Source organism: Cydia strobilella, chromosome 11, assembly GCF_947568885.1.
Source record: "Cydia strobilella chromosome 11, ilCydStro3.1, whole genome shotgun sequence".
Lineage (NCBI taxonomy): Eukaryota > Metazoa > Arthropoda > Insecta > Lepidoptera > Tortricidae > Cydia > Cydia strobilella.
In genome coordinates, this window is record NC_086051.1 from 384,827 (window position 1) to 410,366 (window position 25,540).

The following is a 25,540-nucleotide window of genomic DNA, read 5'->3' on the forward strand; positions in this document are numbered from 1 at the left end:
TTTGTAAAACAATATATGTATACATAAAAAGCAAGGTACACATATATCATTTAGGGTATCTTTCACAATGAATGGTTTAAAAAGTTATTTGTTAAAGAATTTCAAGATAAAATAATTAAAAATGTAAGTACGTTATTCTTCGCGCTTAACTGAATCAGAGTTCTAAAAAAATTAAATGTATAAAAAATTGTATACCTATAAATTAAAAAGAAATTAAGAATACGTTTTTTATACCACGTTAGTGCCAAACAAGCATACTGCCGGCCTTGACGGTAAGCAGTCACCGTAGCCTATAGACGCCTGTTACTCCAGGGGTGCGGGTTTGCCTTTAAAATCTGTATAGTCTTTTTTTTTCACGAACGATATACTGTACCTATCTGTATGTCCTCTAGAAAACCTCGAGATTAGGAATACATGAACGGAAAGTCTTCATTTCTAAATATATTAACCCGATTTTGACACAATCTCGCTAGTAAATATAGTTCGAAGCGAAATTTTTTCTTTTAATCTCAAAAGGAGTACTTTTTCATGCATAGATCTTTATTATAGTAAATTGATTGCAACTGCTAGGTGTCAGCATCTGTCTAGATTAGCACCTAAATAAAAGCTCACCGATGAGAGCTTAGATCATTATCATCATGCAGAAAATTTCACTTATCAGGTCATTGATCGTAACATTTCCGTTACAAATTGATTTTTGCATGTGTAGCACGAAAATAGCGTCCCGGGCGTCGCTGCGTACGCGCCGACAGTCGGGACACCAGCGCTGGACGCCTAACCCGTTCCCCCGTTCCGCCCTAGCACAAAAATACATCCGACACTGCGTGAACTCTTATCACATCACCACTCCTTTTGGAATACAGTGTAGTGAAATAAATGTTTGAACTGTGATGAAATTAATCGGAATGTGATTTTGATGTGTATTTGTTTGGACAAAGTCCAAGTGTATTTGTGAACCATATAAGTGCAAGGTCTGCCCTTAATTGTCTGGTAATTTCCATACATATGTTTGATTATTCTTAACAGAAATCGCCATATAATATATAAATACATTATTAATCTTGCATAATCTTGAGTGGTATTTAAACGAAATAAGCTTTTAGTTACTTCAAACCTAATTAGTTCTGATTTGTAGGGCTCTTCACAATACATAATATATTGTATACGTCAGAGATTCTGACATAAGTAAGTCTATTATTTGATGAAGTGCGTCTAAGAGTAGTTCTTAGACGCACTTCATTAGATATCTTATTGGGTGAAATTAGTATCCAATAATAAGACTGTTAAACTAAAGGAAATAAGTCCAAAATATAACACAAAAGTAGTAGGTACAATTTTATTGTTTTAATTAGTCACAATTTAATAATATTTCGTTTATTAAATGTCGTAACACAAAAATATTGCAAATCACATCGGTTTGACCTATATTGATTGAACCAACATAATATTATTTTTTTCCACTTAAACATTACGTAATATTAAATATGTCAACAAGTGCCTAAAACCTTGACAAACGATAACCTGACTGTAACCTGAAAGTAACTGCAATTTTTTTTCTATAAAAGTTTGTGAAAGTCAGTTAAAATGTTGTTTTATTACCCAGGCTGTACTTTGCTGGTTTGACGAATCGATTTCAATACAACTTACAACTCATACTTACATCATATATAATCGGTTCAGTAGTTTTGACGCTATGATGGTGCCACACAAAATTATATACCCACTCCGTACATACATAGAAACTATAACCATTCCTTCTGACTTTTTGTAACGTAGTAAAAAAAGCTACTTATTTTTAGAAAATTTGACTAATTTACAAAATTAACTTTAATAAAATAGTGGTTTGGTTTACTCAGAATAAGTCATTATATTCTTAAGAAATCTTAAAAAAGGGTTTAAAACTATAAAGCCATGATTCCTCTATTAGTCCAGACGGATTGTAACTACAGCCACTGATCATTCAGAAACATTAAAAAATTACATTACATTATAACCACATTATAACTGTCAACTGGACAAAGTTAACCTTTTGATTTCTTTACGAGTATCAAACAAAAACAATATACGTTATCAGCAGCATCGGTATTCTACCACATGATTACGAATATGAAACAATGCGGAACTAAATAAATGCATAATATTACATCTGTAGCAAAACAAGCAAGCGTCTTACTCATAACACATTCTGCTGTAGTATTAGCGAAAATACAGCTGCGTCGTTTTCGTTTGCAGTATTAAAGAAAGAGATGCAACAGTTCACGGAATATTACAAATATATTAATATATTGACAAATCCTTGAGCATTCTGCTGTATATCAACTATGAGTATATATGCTGACGTCACAAGTGACGTCAGGACATCTGTCTGGATCAGAAGTCTGGATATCAAGAGTTGGCTCTCATCCAAAACACTCATTCGTTGATTTCTCTGAAATAATGACTATTGTAAAGTTACACTTGTGTAGTTTCCGTTTCCGCGGTCTTTAATGGACAATTGAGCAAAAACTTGTACTAAACGCACCTAGTAATAATTATGACACATAATAATAAATAGATATTATGAGACAATCGGTAATTAATTGGTTTTTTACATAAAATTCGGTATATCAATGTCAAAAAAATTAAACAAAAACAAATAAAACAAAACTAATTATTGCCTACTAATTGTACCGCCTGACAATCTTATTAGTTTCAATGCTTATTAATTGATATGTATTAAATTAATAAAACTTATGTGTATAAGGTACCTAAACCATATGTTTTTTGTTACAGCGTAAACAGAATGTGCTTTTAACTAGTCATGAATAACGGCACAAGACGAGCCTTAACAGGCTCTATCCACAAAATTAGAGAATTCGAGTTGGAAAAAGTAAGCCTTTCTTTTAAAGCTTATTTCATTCTTGAATCAGCCTAAGAGAATAACGTGTTGTTTTATTAAATTTCCTAACAGCCAGTCTCTTTACTGACCATCAGTGGACCTTAGTTCTTTACAATAAGGTCTACAAATTGCCAAAGCAACAGAATAGATGATGGCATTTTTGTGTAAATGTGACGCTTCTATCTATTACCATTAATCATAGTTTTAGATCTGAGGAATGTGGTTTCATAACAAAAATACATTCTATAATTTTCAGGAGATATCCTGTGCACTTATTAGTAAAACTAAGGCATTCATATTTTTAACTTATCCACAGGTGTGTCTGGTCGAAGAATTTGATATACTGCAAATAGTCGGCGAAGGATGGTTTGGCAAAATACTTCTTGTGGAGCACCGAGCTTCCGATACAGAAATTGTACTGAAAGCCTTGCCGAAGCCTTATGTGTCCATACGAGACTTCTACAGAGAGTTCCATTATGGGTTGCACCTCAGTGCACATAAAAACATAGTAACTACATTTGATGTTGCTTTTGAGACTGCCGGGTTTTACGTATTCTGTCAGGAATATGCTCCTTTGGGTAAGAAATTGTAAATTGAACAATTAGTTATAATTAATTAATTATGCATTTAAAAATTTCTCACCAAAATCGTTACGTTATTTTTATGTTAATTCTCTTTTAATATAAGTAATTAAAATGCTACAAATATTACGTGCGATTTAAGAGTTATTTAAAAAATACTCTTGAATTATTTTAAAATATATCTGTTTGGTAAGATTAATTTAAAATATTGTCATTTAGTAAAAGCGTGATAAAGACCAATGGAGCTGAATTCGCTCTTCATTACTAATGCGTCTTCATTTGGAAAACCGCCAAACTAAAGCTGAATGAATATTAAAACTGGCTCATTTCTAATGCCGGTCATTATAAATCAATGTACCAAAACTATCTGCTTAAAAATGCTGAGATTCTAATTCTACAAAATGTATCATTTATGCCCCTATTTTTTATCACACATACAATAACATATGAACATATCCCAATGGAAAACACTATGTAAACACCTGTGCATTAATTTCACACAGTGCAACAACATACATCTACATAAATCTATAGTTGACTATATATGAAACATGACGTTTTTAATTATATATAATTCACTTTTTATTTGTGCATTTTATCAGGTTTTTCAGTTATGTTTGCAATCATTCTAATCTAATGTACAAAGAGGATATAATAAGATAGAGCGGTACTGTCACAGTAAATTTTTTAGCCACAGTAAATTCACTGCCATCTATCGACACACGATTAAAACTAAAAATAAAAATGCCAAAAAATGTATTTATATATGGATAAATGATTTTTTTATTTGCAATATTTGCATTGATTATTTTGACCCATGTTCTTTGACTAATATGCGTTAAAATTGTTAAATAACAAACGAAACCGTCAACGCTATCTAAGGCCAAAGGTAGTGGCGCCATCTGATCGAGAATCAAATTTTCTTCATGTTCGAGGCACGTTTTTTTCCTTAGACTGTATCCATCTATTACGGAGTTATATCTATCTTTGCTAATGTATAATTCTTACTTTTCTCCTTGCAACATTATTACATGCCTCTGTTAAGCCCGACTGGTTGAGATTTTTGAGAATGCCATTTGGCATTAAGTCTGCCATTGGTTAAAATAAATAAATAATAAATAAAGTAACGACAGTCAACCCTGTCCGCTATCATTCGTAGGCTGCTGTTGGGACTGTCACGGACAGGGATGCTCAATGAAACAGGAGACGAGGTTTGAAACGTAAGTTTATAAGTAATATTTACATATTTTTTCAATTTCAGGTGACCTCACATCGAACATGCTTGACACAGGAATAGGAGAAAGTCATACAAAACGAGTAGCGAGACAATTATCTTCCGCATTGGAACATCTTCATCAAAGAGATTTGGTGCATAGAGATGTAAAACTTGACAATGTTTTAATATTTAAGTCGGATTTTTCACGAATTAAACTTTGTGATTTTGGAGAGACCAGAAAAGTAAATTCTTCAGTCCGAAGACGGAACGAATGGTTGCCGTATTCTCCTCCTGAAGTATTAAAATTACCCATGGATGCCAGTTACAAGTAAGTATTTGATATTAACTTTCAATTAAAAAAATGCTTTTATCATACAATTACATTTCGTATTCGCAAGAGTTGGATAAAATTAAGCAACAATTATTTTTAAAGAATAATAAAATAAAATGTTTGAGATGCGAAGTTGAAGCACTACGCTCATTGATTTTCTAAAATGAAGTGGATATAATTTAGGGCCGATACTACGGACTGCAACCCGACTGCAATTTGTATGGGAACTGCAGTTGGCAGTCCGTCTCTACCGGCCCTTAAAGTTTATTAGCAATAGACCGAGGAACAAATACATGTGAAAAATTCCTAGCAACACTATGTTTATCGTAAAATTGCTAAGAATTTATGCGCCCATTACTCACATTGTACGTATTTCTGTTTTTAGAGCGTTAATAACACACGACGTTTGGCAATTTGGAATTGTTATTTTCATTTGCCTCACAGGTTGCTTGCCGTGGCAAAAGGCGGCCTTTGACGACCCACGGTATACAAGGTAAATAATTACTTATCTTAACCTGCTTTGTGTCAGTGTAGTTATAATATATATCGTACATTGTTTCTTAAGAAAATATATGTCTCATAATAGTTTTGCTATCCATAAATTCAATATTTTTTAGCTGTATGCTTAAAAACTATAAATTACTTGTCTAGATAAATTTGTTAGCTTTTGATTTAACCGTATTTATGTTTTAGCTTTTACAATTGGTATAATAGTTCAAACCCCTTGAAGAAACAACCAAAGCTCTGGAAAATGGTATCATCAAGGGCCCAAAAAATGTTCAAGAAGTTTACAGAGCCCAGAGAAGAAAGGAGAGCAATTAATTTCCAAGAACTGTCTAGGTATTATGACGACCGATGGATGGCTAAAGGTTACACGGATAGAGTTGGTATGATCGCTTGTTCTTTTAAATATATCCGTTATTTAATTAAACACTTGCTTGTGTATTTCTTTCACTTAGGTATACCGAAACCTCCAACCAAACTACCGAAATAGAGTTAAACCAAGAAAAGTCTGTAGCATACGCAGTGCAAGTGTTATTTATACGTCATCATTACATAGAAGTTTGACGTTTAATTAAAATAGCACTTGCACTGCGTGTGCTATCAAAATCGTTGCTGACTTATCTTGGTCTAACTAAGTACCTATTTAAGGGGACCGAAAATTATTTTAAATATTTTGTGGTTTTTTTTAGCGGGAAGTGACATAGATGAACTCTGCCCGTCAATGTATAGTTTCCACAGTGATGTCAATGAAAAAAATATCCTTTTAAAACATTTCCGAGACAATGGTATTGAGACGACGGTTGACCGTCAAGCCAAAAAACAAAGGATACGCGATTGGATACAGAATAGTGTCATTGAAGAAGGTGATGAAGATGTACGTAAAACAATATCAAACATCATTTTGGTCACATGTAGTATTTGTAAATATATTCTTATTTTTCTTTCAAATTTATGTTGATAAAAACTTATGTTTTTGAAGGATGAAGAAAACCCCGAGCTGATGTTTGATGAAGAAACTGACGAAGAACTTCAAGAGACCTCTCGAGGACATCCAATTGATGAAAGTCACAGAGTCACATTACGTTACGATACTGAAAAACATATAAATCCAAGAACTGGTGAAGTAATTGAAGGAGTTAAACCTCCACCTGAGAAAAACCCTCTTTCTTATGATGTGCAAAACATTGAACCTGTAGCTCCAGCAAATGTCGTTCGAAGGTACGGGGTCAAAGAAGAAGGTTCATCTCATAGCTCTACAAAAGACAGCGCATATGGTTCAATGGAAGGAAAAGTAAATACGAGTTCTGCCACTTATAGAGTAGAAAATAAACATGTCACAAGCGTAGAAAAGTCATATAACAATTCACCTAGTAGATCATTAAACGGTTCATCTATACCAAATCGATCACCAATGACCGTCCATGCTCAAAGAATACAAAAAACTGAAGAGGTATATTTGAAAGAAATTGAAAGCGCAAAAGGTAGTACATCGACACTACATTCCGTAGGAAATTCATCAAGATCTAACAGCTTGCAGATATCACGCAACGGCTCTCTCGACAGTTCATTAGTTCAAACTAATAACATGCCCCCTCAAAATGATAATGTTATTACAGCTTCTAGGCCAATCAACCCAGTCGTAACACAAAATGGCTTCAGTCCTGGTTCGAGACAGCAACAAACAAAACCTCAGGCTTACGTGTCTATGAAAGAAACAGCATATGATATCGTGCGCAATGAACCTAGTTCTGCGACGGACAACAACACGAATTTAACTCAAGCATTAATACCCGATAGTCCCTATACTTCAATGATGAACATTGTTCAGGGTCAAATTAAAATTAGTCCACATGGTAGTGAATCTAACCGAAATGTAGTTAATGTTTCAGTTACTAATGTTAATCGCAGTAAAAAGAAATAATTGCTCAAAGCGGACTTGTTATGAATTGCATAATACAAATACAGCAAGTGTATTGTTTAACACAGATTTACACGTTAAACTGGTTGATGTACCTAAATTATGTATTGAAGTCTAGTCATTATAATTATAAAGGGTAGTACGTACCTGATTTGTACAATAATGAATACCGAAAACCTGATTGCAAAAATACTACACTAATTAAAAGTCACTGTGCGCGTTTCGCACTGTCTCTCTCTCTCCAGTTATTTAAGTTTTCATGATTACTTATGATATAAAAAATAAATCATACACAGTAATATGCCTACGCTAAGATACGGATACTTGTTAATATTTTTGTACAATGTATCAGCAGGTTTCAAACAACGTTACTTATATTGATGATTAAAGGGTTTACTTTTTTGTCGAAATGTGGATCAAAAGTAGTTATAGTAGTTGTCTTATAGTTTGAAACATCTGCTAGAAGTAGAACACTTGAGTCATTTATAACTTCTGATTGATATATTTATATTACATAACTGACATTTTGGCACAACTATTCAATATAATTCAAAATGAGATTCCTACCTAGAGTTCGTATACTGCAAACGTTTCAAGTAATGAGTATTATGTTTGTACTTATTAATATTGGTTAAAATTGTATTTTTAATAAAAATAACGTAAAAACTTCTTGTTAATTAAAAGCAACCTATAGATCTTAAAATATATTTTGAAACAAAAAAGAAATGTTATCAATATGCTGGCTGTGATTGATATATTTTTCTTGACGTCTGTTGTCATTAAAAAAGAAGAAAATCAGTTTTTCTACGGATTGCAACATATGACGTAAGTAATGTATTATCGATGTAGGATGTAGGTATAATTTAGAAGAGCTATATTATTTAAAGAACCAGCTTTTTGACGATTTATGAATAATGCATAAGGAATGTCACTGAATTATGTACAACGTGCAGGTTTTAAATAATACCATTTATTTAATTTCCAGCCACAGTTTTATGTAGGTAGGTTAAAACAAAGACATTTCATGTTATTTATGTATAAGAGGATATTTATTTAAATTTTGTAAATTTTCAAAATAAAGTAATAATTTACTTTGGATTATTTTAATTAAAATATCTTGCCCATTCCAAATATATACCTAACTGTCTACTAGCCTACCCCTATCACGCGAAATAGGCGCCAATCGTCGAGTTGCGAAAACCTGTCCGTGCTACAATACAATATATAACTATAAATCTACGTAAATCTACATAGAATGATGATTTTTTGTTATGAAAATTCTTCCGTCCTTCCTCAGGCGGGGCTGAAATTATATCCATAGCAATTTTCACCTAAAATGGTTGAGTGATTTTAGCGTGAAGAGGTAAGGTAGAATGGAATAGAAATAATTTATTCATAAGCACAAACACATAGGAAATAGTACAAAATAGAAAAACATAGGTAGGAGAAAGTGCCACGAAAGAGACCATTTTAGGTGAGAACCTCAGCATGGTGCTGGCGACTCCCAATGCTGATCTTCCGATGAGACCGTCCGGTGCAATAATTTGTACTACAGGTAACAAAATCAACAAAAAGAAAAAAAATACAATAGTGATCTGCAGATTTCATATGGTGGTGTTTTATAATATTAAATAAATAAGGGGTGAATTTTCACGAAACAAATTAAAATAGCGATTAAGTAAAGTATAAAGTAGCTAAAGCTAAAGAAGAAAAACCGGACTAGTGCGAGTCAGACTCGCCCACCGAGGGTTCCGTACTTTTTAGTATTTGTTGTTATAGATAGTAATACATCATCTGTGAAAATTTCAACTCTAGCTATCGCGGTTCATTAGATACAGTCTGGTGACAGAGAGACAGACATTGGAATACGGTTTTGAGTACGGAACCCTAAAAAATCACCTCTTGGAAAGGAAAGTACCTTATTCGGACTTATTAGATACAAGTAGGGAACAAATCAAATTATTTTATGAAATATTTTTTGATTTGTTTTTAAATAGTCACACTACTAAATATATAATTAAGAAACAAATACATAATAAAATAAAATAAAAATAAAAAGCCTTTTATTTCCCGCTAAATTATTACAGATACATTATTAAAGATTTCTTGCTTTGTGATGGTTAGTAAAAAAATATTTTTTTTTTTTGCTTAAATACTAGTTTTTGGTTGTTAGTTGCTTATAAATATTTACTAAATAATTTGTATATAACAGGAACCCCTCTCAGGTGAAGGCCTCTTCCAAAGTTTGCCATTTTGATCGGTCAAGTGCGGTTTGATGCCAGTTTGGTCCAGCTATTTTAATGATGTCCTCGTCCCAGCGTGAGTGTGGCCTTCCACTGCGTCGCTTGCCTTGAGGGCCTTTCCATAGGGTGACGATTTTCGTCCATCTGCGGTCTTTAAGTCGTGCCACATGTCCGGCACATCGCCATTTCAACTTTTGAGCTTGGTTGAGAGCATCTATAGTTTTAAGCGCGGTTCTTATCTTCGTGTGTCGTATCTTTTGAATTTTTTTCAAGTTCAACATGCTACGTTCCATACCTCTTTGGCATGTAATTATTAAATTCTGAATTTTTTTGGTGAATTTCCACGTTTGACTTGCATATATTAAACATGGAATTATACATGCGTTCATAACTTTCCTTTTCAGCTTTATTGGCATTTTTATTTTAAACACTTCCTTAAGACTCCAGTACTTATTCCATGTAATTTTTATTCTCCTCTCTACTTCTAGTTCATTGTTATTTCTGTTGAATCCAATTTGCTTCCCTAAATATATATATTGTTCCACATATTCTAGTAATTCATTATCTAAAACAAATACATATCATACACTAAAGAAAAAGTGACTAAGTCCACTGGTGGCCGAGGCGGGAATCTAACCCTCGTCTCCCGCGTCAGCCTATGCGACTCTTGTCTTGCCAAATTATACTTACAGTAGTGCATAATTGGTTTCCATCATAATTTCACATTAATTTCCTCAATCATGCTACCTCACCTCAGTCAACCTCAGTGCTTTTTGTACCGAGACTTGATAACAATTTAAATAGCAAGACATGTTCGTACGTATCCGTCAAAATAAGAAGGAAAATAATTATGCACTACATCTGAACAATATTTATTAGTATCCTTCGCTCACTGACACGCTAGAAAGAGATTTGTCTCCTGGATTTGCTTTTTAAATTTACTATAAAAGCTATTGTTCTCTATCTGCGAAAATATATATAATGTGTTTTCGGAATTATTTATAGCATCAATCGTCAATTCGTTTTTTTATTAAACACAAATAACATGCAACGATACTCAATAACGGTCGTTATTTTAAGTTTCATCAACGTTGCGGGTACATCACTTCATATCACCGGCTTTACTTTCACTGTCAAAATTTGACATTTGCTTATAATTTGCTTATTGTGATACCGCGCGCGCAGAGTATTTTATTAAAATTCAAATGGAAAATTACGCACCAACAGATTTTTTATTTATTTGTACTATTTAAGTGTTAATAAAAATCTATAGGGTAACGTTTTTCAAAATAAAATACTCGCCGTTCTAAACGTAAGCGGCGAAAGTATAATGCATTATAACCTCAAAGCTGAATTTGTTTTCCGTTATAAATTTTAAAATCTGTTAAGTTTAATATGCAGAAGTTACAAGATAGTGTTTTTTCGATCATAAAGACTACAAACCTTTCACCTGCCGTGTTCAGTTATTTGCAGCCATCGGAAAATGCAGGTAAGTTGATAAAAGAATCTACAAAATTAGTAGGTAGTGACAACGTAAAAAAAACTGGGTTTTTATGATCCCACGGAGGTCGCAGATTCCTTTGTAGACTAAGTTACACTAAGTTGATGTAATAACTGTTTGCATATTACTTTATTGGCCAAATAACCGGAATAAATGAGTCATTTTGATAATTCAACACCTATTTTAAAATGAATTATATTACCCTAAGGCTTGATTTAAACGACTAACAATATAAGCGTTTTTGTATTAAGAGTCGTTTATCATCATCATCATCATCATCATTCTAGCCTTCAGTCGCCTACTACTAAGCATAGGCCTCTCTTCGTGTACTCCACTTATCCCGGTCCTGGGCTAGTCTCGTCCAAAAGTGCCCTGCGATTTTTCGACCGTCATCCACCCAACGAGCCAACGGACGCCAGGCGCTTCTTTCATCTGAAAGCAGCCACCAATCTGTCAAAATTTTGGTCCACCTGGCATCACTCTGCCTAGCAACATGTCCAAAAGTCGTTTATAATTTATGTTAAATAATATCTTAAACATTATATTCCCTTATCTTATTACTTATCTTATACTTTTAAATAAGGAAGCATTTCATCTATCATGTTTTTGACCTGTCTTTTTAGAAAATGTTCCTCTGGGTGGTATCCTAAGTGACACCAAGCATGGCTGGCTGGCCCTGGGCACCAAATTCTGTGTGGTTGATCTTAGAACCGGACAGAAAGTTGCTGCTAGGACCTTTGGAGTCCCTTACAGGTGAGAATGGAGTTTATACATCCAAATAAAGCAGGACTGGTTTAAAAATACTAACTTCAATGATTATCAGCACTGTAACTAAGCATTACGCTTCGCATAAATGTAGACCATAAGAAAAGATTATTATCGTTGTCGTTCGTTCGTCATTTTTTTTCTTTTCTTGAATATTGGGAGCTCGAAAACAATACCAAAAGGTAACCACGGTCCATATCCCGGTCAATATAAGTCTAGTGAAACTAACCGTGAATCATTCAAAACACTTACAATAAGATATGATAGATAGATAGATAAAAACTTTATTCATTTCCACAACATACATGGTACATAGAAAACATGCAGCTTAGAATTACACCATACGACTACACCACTATTTGCGACTGACTGCACCATTTTAAATTTTGGATTCTTATGTTATTGCTTTTTATCTGTTTGTATAATTTCATTCATTCAATTTGTTTCTTAAATTATGACACCTATACTATCTTCAATAGAAACAAATACATAAATACATGGTAAATGATGAATTGATAACCTATTAACAAAAAAATAAAATACAATATTTAACTTAATTTTTTTTAATATTGTCTTCGGTTACCGCGATAGTTACTCATGAAATAAAACTATGAATTTAGGAGGGAATTAAATCTTCTCGGGTCCGTGGTGTAGGGTTGGAGCCGGCGTAGTTTTTATCGCGTATATATATATATCTTTACTTGAAAATAATTGTAGTGTATAACTAGCCTTATGAGCCGATTTTGCATGTACAACCAGCCTTAAAGTTTATAGTCTATGATTGTTCATTATTTTAGTATGTAGGTATTTTTGCACTTTGTAATTTTTCCTCAGTCACCCGTTGACCACGAATGCTGTAAAGGGTTCGAAACGTCGGGATGTATTATAAATTCAATATACGCGATATAATCCGTTTTCATAGTTTTATTTTAAAATTTTTTACTCATTACCAATTTCAGCAACACCAACTGCACCATTACCAGTGTAATAGAACTACCCACACCGCTAACCGAAAACTCCAAGCAGCTGATCATCTGCCTAGAATGCGAGGATCTCACCGGCCTTATCTGCATACTTCATGTCAATGGCTCACAGATCCTCCGGTGCATCCAGACGGATGTTGTGATTACGGAGATTGCTGTGTGCGATGAAGTACCGGATGGGCCGTTGACATGCTTTGATGGAGTTATCATGGCTGGCTCGAAGAGAGGAGAGATCTTTGCTTTTGATCTGAACAGAGCCAGTCTTATTCAAGGTAATTTAGTATAAATATCAATAGTCTTAAATGGAAATAGGTTAGTAAGGAAAATTTGGAAACTATCTGAGATAGCTAAATTGGTTCTTACAATAATATTTACAACAAGTAACCCGCCCCTTCGCATGGGTAAACCCTAACAAAATAATGCACTTAAACCGTCCTCATGAATCACTGTTGATAGGTGAAAACAGCACAAAAATCCGTTCAGTAGTTTCTGACTTTATCACGAACATACAGACAGACAGATGCGGTGGGGGACTTTGTTAAATCTGTATATTGATAATTTTTTTAACCTAACTACAAATAATTTTTATTTCAAAGCACTAATGTACTTTCAATTCTATATCATCTACTTACATCTGCTGTAACATATTCTTGTTTCATACAGCGTTTATTACTTACTTACTAATTATGTAATCTTTTCCAGCATTAAAAGACATATCGCAAGGCTACGAGCACCTAGTCCGAATGGAGTCCAACCCAGCCAACCTAGCGTTTCTGTCTTTCAACTCTATCCCCCAAATAGACCAACACAGAGACCAGGCCTTAGAAAACGACGACCATCTCGCTATAATCCTTAACGAAAACTCCCTTATAGATGGCCAGTATCTGTTTAGAAACCCGGACGGTTCAATCCGAATGAAAGCTAAACAGGACCATATAAGAGTATCGTCTCTTCAGTACGTGCCGCAGTTGGCAAGTTTGGCGGTTGGGTATAATTTTGGGGCGTTCCAGATTTGGAATATGATGAGTTTGGAGTTGGAGTTTGCGTCGCAGGTCAATCGGGAATGCTTGCCGGTTACGCGTTTTGGGTTTCAGGTAAGGCGCCTTGGAGGCGGGAGTCTTGATAGTTATTATTATTATTGTATTATTTAATAAGCAGGCAGGCAGTTATGGCAACTGATATGGCCTGTATCCAGTAATCATAAAGATATATATCATGAACGAGTATTAGATGTAGTGTTATGCTTGTCTAATTTATTTTTAAACTGGTTCACATTTTGTGCTGAAACTACGTCTTCCGGGAGTTTGTCCCAAGCCCTTACTACTCGGTTGCTCAGAAAGTGTTTGTAAGGGTTACTGTGAGACCTATGCCTTTCTAGCTTTTAAGTGATTACACTTACATAAGATCACAAAAATTCGCAAAGTAAAGATTATTCGTAAAAGCGCGTGCATCCATGCGAGTGCCAACAAGGAAAAGCTTATATAATTAAGCCAAAGTTGATTATTGGCAAAAAACTTTTTTTGTACTTTTGCAGGTACAAAATTTTTGTTCCTAAAATCGGTTTTTTGAAAATCGAAATAAAAACAAAGCTGATGTGTCATCGTGTTTCAGGAGCCCTGTGACGACCCCAGAGCCTTCTGCTACCTCTGGGCAGTATTCTCTGTAATGGAGAGGTTTGAAGAGGAAGAATTTCCACTGGCTGTGATGTATTCCCTCACTTATCAGGGGAAGAGAATGCTTTCAGACACCAAGTGTCTTTATCAGGTATATATGCTTTGAATTTCAGTCGCCAGTCGCTTTTCGGTGAAGGAAAACATCGTAAGGAAACCGGACTAATCCCGACAAGGCCTAGTTTCCCCTCTGGGTTGGACGGTCAGATGGCAGTCTCTTTCGTAAAAACTAGTGCCTATGCCAATTCTTGGGATTAGTTGCCAAGCGGACCCCAGGCTCCCATGGAGCCGTGGCAAAATGCCGGGACAACGCGAGGAAGATGATGATGCTTTGAATTTTAAAACTAACACAACAAACTTACGTTTATTTATGGCCTGACGTTTCGAACGTGACGTTACGTTCGTGTAAATGTAAGGGGGAAAACATCCCACCACATACCATCGGTTGTCGTGAGTGTTGTGTGTAGGCAAAGCGACAACCCTAGCATACAAGTTAATAATCAAGATCAAGTGCGGGTAGTTCGCAAAACCCGCGCAGCAAGATGTTGATACAATTCCTCGCCAGTCTGCCTGTGACCACGAACGTAACGTCACGTTCGAAACGTCAGGCCATAAATAAACGTAAGTTTGTACGCGATTAAGTTCCGTGTTAGTTTTAAAATTATGAGTGAAAATCGTGTTCTTTATCAAGGGATGTTGGAATCTGGTACAGAACAATTCAAGATAGACCCTTGTGGATACCCTGGTTTGATTCTGCCAACCTCTCTAGAAAAGTGTTAGTCTCAGCTTTCCGAGTCCAGTCCGGACACATCCCTACAAACAAATTTCTGTGCATGATGGGTGTTAAATCGTCACCAAACTGTCAGAAGACTGATGACTTGTCTCACGTGTTGTTGGAATGCGTCCGGAATTCGGACTTGAGAAAAAGAATTTTTGGTAGTCGGGGCTCCATGCACAATGGACAGATCAATTGTTGGTTGGCAGAGCCTATATCGGACAAAGCAATCAGTGTTTACCACTTTATTGACCTCTCCCTTGAGTAGAGAACTATGATAGCACCCATGAGGCTGACATGTTCACCTAGAGTGTCCAAAGCCTCCATAAAAACCAGATAAAAAAAAAAAAGAAAAAAAAAGAAAATCGTGTTAGTTTAAATCAGTATATATGCTTTGCTTTGAGATATTTTGCATACTTCAACTCTGAAACGATGCTTCGAAGGTCAGGTATCTGCATCTTATTTGTGGCTGGGTGTGTGTTTATCTGCATCGTATTGTACAATCCCCAATGTCAATGTCTTTAACCCCCTCTATACTTGTGTTTGCGTTTTTTTAATGTCCTAAACTTGATATTAACACTTCACACGCCAATAAACCCTTCACAGTTCTGGCCATAAGTAATTGTTTGTGTACCAGGACTTCATGATGGCAACTATCAGGTTCCAAGTGGAATTGAGTGTGATGGAGAATGCTGGACATTTTGTCGGGGGCCGGTGCGTGTCGTGCCACGCATACTCCGTCAGCTCCACCTTAGGGGAGGAGGGAGAAGATAGTAAGTAATATAACGACATTTTAACATTAAACTTTTAGCCTTAATTAAGTATTGAACAACCAAGTAACCAACCAGTACTATGAGTAACAAACAGAGTACACACATTACACCCTAGGCCAAAAGTATGGAAACAAGCTTGTATTTCAATAGAAAAGTGTGATCTTTTAATTTTAAGCGATGGATTTTATACTACTCATTGACAATTTGGTAAAAATAATAATGGAACATTTTAAAAGTAAATTACTCTGGCTGTGATAGTTGCCAATTAAACATTTTGTCATGTAATTAAAGGGTAGGTTATGTAACTTTTTTCTACTTTATTTTTTTAGCTTTTTGACAATATTTTAGGATGTTTTGATATTAATCGTGTATTTTTAATCTTTTGGGTTTGCCTAATGTAAGTCTAAGTTTACAAATATATACAACAAAGATAGAAACATGAGATAATAAAGAAAACAACATTGTTTCCATACTTTTGGCCTGGGGTGTATATTGTATTATTTATTTATACATTATATTTATAGGCATGCTGAATATCTGCCAACTAGTCTGGGAGTGTTGGGGAGAAAACGTAAATTCTGCAACGGAATATGGGATGCTGTTGTTCGATCTGGATCAATGGTACAAAGATCAGATGCCTTGTGAGTATAATTATATTAAAATGATCCTACTGACTGCGCCAGATATGTATTCTTAGTGAAAGTCATTCCACTACATACTCTTTAAAGCTTTAAAAACTTACTGAAAAATCATTACTTGTCTCCCCATTCTGTTCCGCTGTGTATCATTAAAAAAAAATCTAATTCCGCAGATCCATAGATTGTAAGTTACAAGATACTTATAAAACTAAATTAGTAAACTACCTATTACATAAAAATACTTATTTTCTAGGTCGTAAGACATGAGGTCGGTATATTATGTAAGTATGTATGTATGTATATTTATATTATTTATACATGTATCTAAAATTTATTTTACTATTTGGGACAGCGATAAGACCGCCTGTTGCTACCTTTATTTATATTGTAAATATGTTTATTAGCAACATACGGGCTACAAAGCAATGCCTTCATGAGCGCATCATGGTGCGGCCAACTGACCACGGCCGGGACTCGAACCCTGGACGTCCGGCTGCAGCCCGGCTCCGTGACGCCATACTCACACGCCACGCGCCTCGAGGAACACTTCTACCCCAACTCCATACATTACAGTAAGTGTTCCAACAATGTGACAACTGACCACGGCCGGGACTCGAACCCTGGACGTCCGGCTGCAGCCCGGCTCCGTGACGCCATACTCACACGCCACGCGCCTCGAGGAACACTTCTACCCCAACTCCATACATTACAGTAAGTGTTCCAACAATGTGACAACTGACCACGGCCGGGACTCGAACCCTGGACGTCCGGCTGCAGCCCGGCTCCGTGACGCCATACTCACACGCCACGCGCCTCGAGGAACACTTCTACCCCAACTCCATACATTACAGTAAGAATGTTACACTTACGTCTGTTTGACCCGATGGTTTCTGGTAGAGAATGCCTTTTGGTATTAAGTCCGCCATTTGTGTATTTTTCTTTGTTTGTGCAATAAAGTTTAAATAAACTAGTAGTTCGCCTCGAACTGAGAACTCGCGGTTCGCCATAAACTATAATAAAGTAGATTCATAGACATCTATTTAATTTTCGACGCGATTAAATAAAAAATGGGGAAATTCAAGATGGCTGCCGTTTTATATAATTTCGGCTAAAAATTGATGTTAAGGGGATCCCATGCCCCAATGACCTTCGATCTGAATCCCTTAGTTTTCTAATGTTTTTTGTAGCTTGTCATATTAATAACAGCAAAGGCTTTAAGCAATATAGTATCCCATATTTACTTCAAAGTTCATTGTCTTCTATATATTTGGCATCAAAGTTGAACAATTTGAGGCCAAAAAACTGGTTTACTGGCCATAACTTTTGTGTTATTAAGTTTAAAATTAAAACCTCTGACCAGTTTTGAGAGACGTCAAAGACGAACCCAAAAATGTTGATTTCGTTTATGTAAGATCTTTCACAGCAATCAAGATACGAAAAAAAGTGTTTTTTTAGACAATGTTTAAAAAAAATTATACCTAAGTATTCATTTCTTTCAAAATCCGGTAAATATAAATGGAGATTAAAGATTGAAGAACCGATAGCAATTTGTCTTATAATTCTATCTGTAGTGCAAAAGTAGAAGATACGATTCAAAACTTGTCAAAAAACGATGAAAATCGCGGTTTAAGGGGCTACCCGCGGGTAGCCCCTTAAAGGGCCTTTCAGGTCTTCATACATCCATTTGATCGGGTCAAAAATGAAAACATTTAAGATGGCGGCCATTTTTTACAATTTTTAATACGAATTCATATTAAGATACCATTTTTCATCATGATTAGAGCAAAAATTAAAAAATCAAGATGGCAGTAGTTTTTTTCAAATTTGACTTCCTATCAAGCAGCTTCTCGTATTCGCAGATATCAATGTTCATCATGATTAGACCAAAAATGAAGAAGTTCTAAATGGCGGCCGTTTTTACAATTTTCTCTCTGTCTCTGCTTAATTACAACAATCTTAAATGAATTTAAAATGTTAACTTTCAGATTGCATCTGTCTAAACACGTCAGACGCCTGCGTACTAAACACGGCCGGTATACAGCGACAGATGATCGCGTCCGTCGACTTGACCGGCCCCACCGCGCTCCTGAACCCGCCGCGGCTCTACCACGCGTGCGTGGCGGCGGGTCTGACGCCGTTGTATATGGACGGCTTGTTGACCAACCCCAGTGCGGTGAGAATATAAACAGATCTGCCTAAACACGTCAGACGCCTGCGTACTAAACACGGCCGGTATACAGCGACAGATGATCGCGTCCGTCGACTTGACCGGCCCCACCGCGCTCCTGAACCCGCCGCGGCTCTACCACGCGTGCGTGGCGGCGGGTCTGACGCCGTTGTATATGGACGGCTTGTTGACCAACCCCAGTGCGGTGAGAATATAAACAGATCTGCCTAAACACGTCAGACGCCTGCGTACTAAACACGGCCGGTATACAGCGACAGATGATCGCGTCCGTCGACTTGACCGGCCCCACCGCGCTCCTGAACCCGCCGCGGCTCTACCACGCGTGCGTGGCGGCGGGTCTGACGCCGTTGTATATGGACGGCTTGTTGACCAACCCCAGTGCGGTGAGAATATAAACAGATCTGCCTAAACACGTCAGACGCCTGCGTACTAAACACGGCCGGTATACAGCGACAGATGATCGCGTCCGTCGACTTGACCGGCCCCACCGCGCTCCTGAACCCGCCGCGGCTCTACCACGCGTGCGTGGCGGCGGGTCTGACGCCGTTGTATATGGACGGCTTGTTGACCAACCCCAGTGCGGTGAGAATATAAACAGATCTGCCTAAACACGTCAGACGCCTGCGTACTAAACACGGCCGGTATACAGCGACAGATGATCGCGTCCGTCGACTTGACCGGCCCCACCGCGCTCCTGAACCCGCCGCGGCTCTACCACGCGTGCGTGGCGGCGGGTCTGACGCCGTTGTATATGGACGGCTTGTTGACCAACCCCAGTGCGGTGAGAATATAAACAGATCTGTCTAAACACGTCAGACGCCTGCGTACTAAACACGGCCGGTATACAGCGACAGATGATCGCGTCCGTCGACTTGACCGGCCCCACCGCGCTCCTGAACCCGCCGCGGCTCTACCACGCGTGCGTGGCGGCGGGTCTGACGCCGTTGTATATGGACGGCTTGTTGACCAACCCCAGTGCGGTGAGAATATAAACAGATCTGCCTAAACACGTCAGACGCCTGCGTACTAAACACGGCCGGTATACAGCGACAGATGATCGCGTCCGTCGACTTGACCGGCCCCACCGCGCTCCTGAACCCGCCGCGGCTCTACCACGCGTGCGTGGCGGCGGGTCTGACGCCGTTGTATATGGACGGCTTGTTGACCAACCCCAGTGCGGTGAGAATATAAACAGATCTGCCTAAACACGTCAGACGCCTGCGTACTAAACACGGCCGGTATACAGCGACAGATGATCGCGTCCGTCGACTTGACCGGCCCCACCGCGCTCCTGAACCCGCCGCGGCTCTACCACGCGTGCGTGGCGGCGGGTCTGACGCCGTTGTATATGGACGGCTTGTTGACCAACCCCAGTGCGGTGAGAATATAAACAGATCTGCCTAAACACGTCAGACGCCTGCGTACTAAACACGGCCGGTATACAGCGACAGATGATCGCGTCCGTCGACTTGACCGGCCCCACCGCGCTCCTGAACCCGCCGCGGCTCTACCACGCGTGCGTGGCGGCGGGTCTGACGCCGTTGTATATGGACGGCTTGTTGACCAACCCCAGTGCGGTGAGAATATAAACAGATCTGCCTAAACACGTCAGACGCCTGCGTACTAAACACGGCCGGTATACAGCGACAGATGATCGCGTCCGTCGACTTGACCGGCCCCACCGCGCTCCTGAACCCGCCGCGGCTCTACCACGCGTGCGTGGCGGCGGGTCTGACGCCGTTGTATATGGACGGCTTGTTGACCAACCCCAGTGCGGTGAGAATATAAACAGATCTGCCTAAACACGTCAGACGCCTGCGTACTAAACACGGCCGGTATACAGCGACAGATGATCGCGTCCGTCGACTTGACCGGCCCCACCGCGCTCCTGAACCCGCCGCGGCTCTACCACGCGTGCGTGGCGGCGGGTCTGACGCCGTTGTATATGGACGGCTTGTTGACCAACCCCAGTGCGGTGAGAATATAAACAGATCTGCCTAAACACGTCAGACGCCTGCGTACTAAACACGGCCGGTATACAGCGACAGATGATCGCGTCCGTCGACTTGACCGGCCCCACCGCGCTCCTGAACCCGCCGCGGCTCTACCACGCGTGCGTGGCGGCGGGTCTGACGCCGTTGTATATGGACGGCTTGTTGACCAACCCCAGTGCGGTGAGAATATAAACAGATCTGCCTAAACACGTCAGACGCCTGCGTACTAAACACGGCCGGTATACAGCGACAGATGATCGCGTCCGTCGACTTGACCGGCCCCACCGCGCTCCTGAACCCGCCGCGGCTCTACCACGCGTGCGTGGCGGCGGGTCTGACGCCGTTGTATATGGACGGCTTGTTGACCAACCCCAGTGCGGTGAGAATATAAACAGATCTGCCTAAACACGTCAGACGCCTGCGTACTAAACACGGCCGGTATACAGCGACAGATGATCGCGTCCGTCGACTTGACCGGCCCCACCGCGCTCCTGAACCCGCCGCGGCTCTACCACGCGTGCGTGGCGGCGGGTCTGACGCCGTTGTATATGGACGGCTTGTTGACCAACCCCAGTGCGGTGAGAATATAAACAGATCTGCCTAAACACGTCAGACGCCTGCGTACTAAACACGGCCGGTATACAGCGACAGATGATCGCGTCCGTCGACTTGACCGGCCCCACCGCGCTCCTGAACCCGCCGCGGCTCTACCACGCGTGCGTGGCGGCGGGTCTGACGCCGTTGTATATGGACGGCTTGTTGACCAACCCCAGTGCGGTGAGAATATAAACAGATCTGCCTAAACACGTCAGACGCCTGCGTACTAAACACGGCCGGTATACAGCGACAGATGATCGCGTCCGTCGACTTGACCGGCCCCACCGCGCTCCTGAACCCGCCGCGGCTCTACCACGCGTGCGTGGCGGCGGGTCTGACGCCGTTGTATATGGACGGCTTGTTGACCAACCCCAGTGCGGTGAGAATATAAACAGATCTGCCTAAACACGTCAGACGCCTGCGTACTAAACACGGCCGGTATACAGCGACAGATGATCGCGTCCGTCGACTTGACCGGCCCCACCGCGCTCCTGAACCCGCCGCGGCTCTACCACGCGTGCGTGGCGGCGGGTCTGACGCCGTTGTATATGGACGGCTTGTTGACCAACCCCAGTGCGGTGAGAATATAAACAGATCTGCCTAAACACGTCAGACGCCTGCGTACTAAACACGGCCGGTATACAGCGACAGATGATCGCGTCCGTCGACTTGACCGGCCCCACCGCGCTCCTGAACCCGCCGCGGCTCTACCACGCGTGCGTGGCGGCGGGTCTGACGCCGTTGTATATGGACGGCTTGTTGACCAACCCCAGTGCGGTGAGAATATAAACAGATCTGCCTAAACACGTCAGACGCCTGCGTACTAAACACGGCCGGTATACAGCGACAGATGATCGCGTCCGTCGACTTGACCGGCCCCACCGCGCTCCTGAACCCGCCGCGGCTCTACCACGCGTGCGTGGCGGCGGGTCTGACGCCGTTGTATATGGACGGCTTGTTGACCAACCCCAGTGCGGTGAGAATATAAACAGATCTGCCTAAACACGTCAGACGCCTGCGTACTAAACACGGCCGGTATACAGCGACAGATGATCGCGTCCGTCGACTTGACCGGCCCCACCGCGCTCCTGAACCCGCCGCGGCTCTACCACGCGTGCGTGGCGGCGGGTCTGACGCCGTTGTATATGGACGGCTTGTTGACCAACCCCAGTGCGGTGAGAATATAAACAGATCTGCCTAAACACGTCAGACGCCTGCGTACTAAACACGGCCGGTATACAGCGACAGATGATCGCGTCCGTCGACTTGACCGGCCCCACCGCGCTCCTGAACCCGCCGCGGCTCTACCACGCGTGCGTGGCGGCGGGTCTGACGCCGTTGTATATGGACGGCTTGTTGACCAACCCCAGTGCGGTGAGAATATAAACAGATCTGCCTAAACACGTCAGACGCCTGCGTACTAAACACGGCCGGTATACAGCGACAGATGATCGCGTCCGTCGACTTGACCGGCCCCACCGCGCTCCTGAACCCGCCGCGGCTCTACCACGCGTGCGTGGCGGCGGGTCTGACGCCGTTGTATATGGACGGCTTGTTGACCAACCCCAGTGCGGTGAGAATATAAACAGATCTGCCTAAACACGTCAGACGCCTGCGTACTAAACACGGCCGGTATACAGCGACAGATGATCGCGTCCGTCGACTTGACCGGCCCCACCGCGCTCCTGAACCCGCCGCGGCTCTACCACGCGTGCGTGGCGGCGGGTCTGACGCCGTTGTATATGGACGGCTTGTTGACCAACCCCAGTGCGGTGAGAATATAAACAGATCTGCCTAAACACGTCAGACGCCTGCGTACTAAACACGGCCGGTATACAGCGACAGATGATCGCGTCCGTCGACTTGACCGGCCCCACCGCGCTCCTGAACCCGCCGCGGCTCTACCACGCGTGCGTGGCGGCGGGTCTGACGCCGTTGTATATGGACGGCTTGTTGACCAACCCCAGTGCGGTGAGAATATAAACAGATCTGCCTAAACACGTCAGACGCCTGCGTACTAAACACGGCCGGTATACAGCGACAGATGATCGCGTCCGTCGACTTGACCGGCCCCACCGCGCTCCTGAACCCGCCGCGGCTCTACCACGCGTGCGTGGCGGCGGGTCTGACGCCGTTGTATATGGACGGCTTGTTGACCAACCCCAGTGCGGTGAGAATATAAACAGATCTGCCTAAACACGTCAGACGCCTGCGTACTAAACACGGCCGGTATACAGCGACAGATGATCGCGTCCGTCGACTTGACCGGCCCCACCGCGCTCCTGAACCCGCCGCGGCTCTACCACGCGTGCGTGGCGGCGGGTCTGACGCCGTTGTATATGGACGGCTTGTTGACCAACCCCAGTGCGGTGAGAATATAAACAGATCTGCCTAAACACGTCAGACGCCTGCGTACTAAACACGGCCGGTATACAGCGACAGATGATCGCGTCCGTCGACTTGACCGGCCCCACCGCGCTCCTGAACCCGCCGCGGCTCTACCACGCGTGCGTGGCGGCGGGTCTGACGCCGTTGTATATGGACGGCTTGTTGACCAACCCCAGTGCGGTGAGAATATAAACAGATCTGCCTAAACACGTCAGACGCCTGCGTACTAAACACGGCCGGTATACAGCGACAGATGATCGCGTCCGTCGACTTGACCGGCCCCACCGCGCTCCTGAACCCGCCGCGGCTCTACCACGCGTGCGTGGCGGCGGGTCTGACGCCGTTGTATATGGACGGCTTGTTGACCAACCCCAGTGCGGTGAGAATATAAACAGATCTGCCTAAACACGTCAGACGCCTGCGTACTAAACACGGCCGGTATACAGCGACAGATGATCGCGTCCGTCGACTTGACCGGCCCCACCGCGCTCCTGAACCCGCCGCGGCTCTACCACGCGTGCGTGGCGGCGGGTCTGACGCCGTTGTATATGGACGGCTTGTTGACCAACCCCAGTGCGGTGAGAATATAAACAGATCTGCCTAAACACGTCAGACGCCTGCGTACTAAACACGGCCGGTATACAGCGACAGATGATCGCGTCCGTCGACTTGACCGGCCCCACCGCGCTCCTGAACCCGCCGCGGCTCTACCACGCGTGCGTGGCGGCGGGTCTGACGCCGTTGTATATGGACGGCTTGTTGACCAACCCCAGTGCGGTGAGAATATAAACAGATCTGCCTAAACACGTCAGACGCCTGCGTACTAAACACGGCCGGTATACAGCGACAGATGATCGCGTCCGTCGACTTGACCGGCCCCACCGCGCTCCTGAACCCGCCGCGGCTCTACCACGCGTGCGTGGCGGCGGGTCTGACGCCGTTGTATATGGACGGCTTGTTGACCAACCCCAGTGCGGTGAGAATATAAACAGATCTGCCTAAACACGTCAGACGCCTGCGTACTAAACACGGCCGGTATACAGCGACAGATGATCGCGTCCGTCGACTTGACCGGCCCCACCGCGCTCCTGAACCCGCCGCGGCTCTACCACGCGTGCGTGGCGGCGGGTCTGACGCCGTTGTATATGGACGGCTTGTTGACCAACCCCAGTGCGGTGAGAATATAAACAGATCTGCCTAAACACGTCAGACGCCTGCGTACTAAACACGGCCGGTATACAGCGACAGATGATCGCGTCCGTCGACTTGACCGGCCCCACCGCGCTCCTGAACCCGCCGCGGCTCTACCACGCGTGCGTGGCGGCGGGTCTGACGCCGTTGTATATGGACGGCTTGTTGACCAACCCCAGTGCGGTGAGAATATAAACAGATCTGCCTAAACACGTCAGACGCCTGCGTACTAAACACGGCCGGTATACAGCGACAGATGATCGCGTCCGTCGACTTGACCGGCCCCACCGCGCTCCTGAACCCGCCGCGGCTCTACCACGCGTGCGTGGCGGCGGGTCTGACGCCGTTGTATATGGACGGCTTGTTGACCAACCCCAGTGCGGTGAGAATATAAACAGATCTGCCT

At 41.9% G+C, this 25,540-nt stretch overlaps 2 protein-coding genes across 4 annotated transcripts in view; both read left to right on the plus strand.

Annotated features, from left to right (window-relative positions):
- The first annotated feature begins 2,772 nt into the window (after window positions 1–2,772).
- On the plus strand, window positions 2,773–8,498 carry LOC134745309 (serine/threonine-protein kinase SBK1). 3 transcript variants are annotated; one of them, XM_063679302.1, is made up of 8 exons: window positions 2,773–2,869; window positions 3,195–3,456; window positions 4,721–5,003; window positions 5,392–5,499; window positions 5,700–5,893; window positions 6,200–6,384; window positions 6,490–6,728; window positions 7,127–8,498. In XM_063679302.1, the coding sequence occupies exons 1-8, from the start codon at window positions 2,801–2,803 to the stop codon at window positions 7,131–7,133; spliced, it is 1,347 nt and encodes a 448-aa protein (XP_063535372.1). In that variant the 5' UTR covers window positions 2,773–2,800; the 3' UTR covers window positions 7,134–8,498. The 3 variants fall into 3 exon arrangements, with proteins under 3 accessions (XP_063535372.1, XP_063535371.1, XP_063535373.1); XM_063679301.1 differs by having other exon boundaries at window positions 6,490–6,801; window positions 7,127–8,494; XM_063679303.1 differs by lacking the exon at window positions 3,195–3,456 and having other exon boundaries at window positions 2,790–2,869; window positions 6,490–6,801; window positions 7,127–8,495.
- Window positions 8,499–10,838: 2,340 nt separating this feature from the next.
- Window positions 10,839–25,540, plus strand: part of LOC134745404 (serine/arginine repetitive matrix protein 2-like) — a 61,307-nt gene continuing 46,605 nt past the window's right edge. Inside the window, exons 1-9 of the mRNA XM_063679445.1 lie at window positions 10,839–11,160; window positions 11,796–11,925; window positions 12,897–13,192; window positions 13,623–14,014; window positions 14,532–14,684; window positions 16,003–16,138; window positions 16,663–16,779; window positions 17,181–17,348; window positions 18,762–18,949. Of these exons, the coding sequence (XP_063535515.1) occupies window positions 11,067–11,160; window positions 11,796–11,925; window positions 12,897–13,192; window positions 13,623–14,014; window positions 14,532–14,684; window positions 16,003–16,138; window positions 16,663–16,779; window positions 17,181–17,348; window positions 18,762–18,949 (1,674 nt within the window). The 5' untranslated portion in view covers window positions 10,839–11,066. The remainder of the gene's footprint in view (window positions 11,161–11,795; window positions 11,926–12,896; window positions 13,193–13,622; window positions 14,015–14,531; window positions 14,685–16,002; window positions 16,139–16,662; window positions 16,780–17,180; window positions 17,349–18,761; window positions 18,950–25,540) is intronic.

Coding starts and splice junctions, on each gene's coding strand:
- LOC134745309 (XM_063679301.1), top strand. CDS start 2,801: ATGAATAACGGCACAAGACGAGCCTTAACAGGCTCTATCCACAAAATT. Junction 5,004..5,391: donor CCCATGGATGCCAGTTACAA/GTAAGTATTTGA, acceptor TTCTGTTTTTAG/AGCGTTAATAACACACGACG. Junction 6,385..6,489: donor TTGAAGAAGGTGATGAAGAT/GTACGTAAAACA, acceptor ATGTTTTTGAAG/GATGAAGAAAACCCCGAGCT.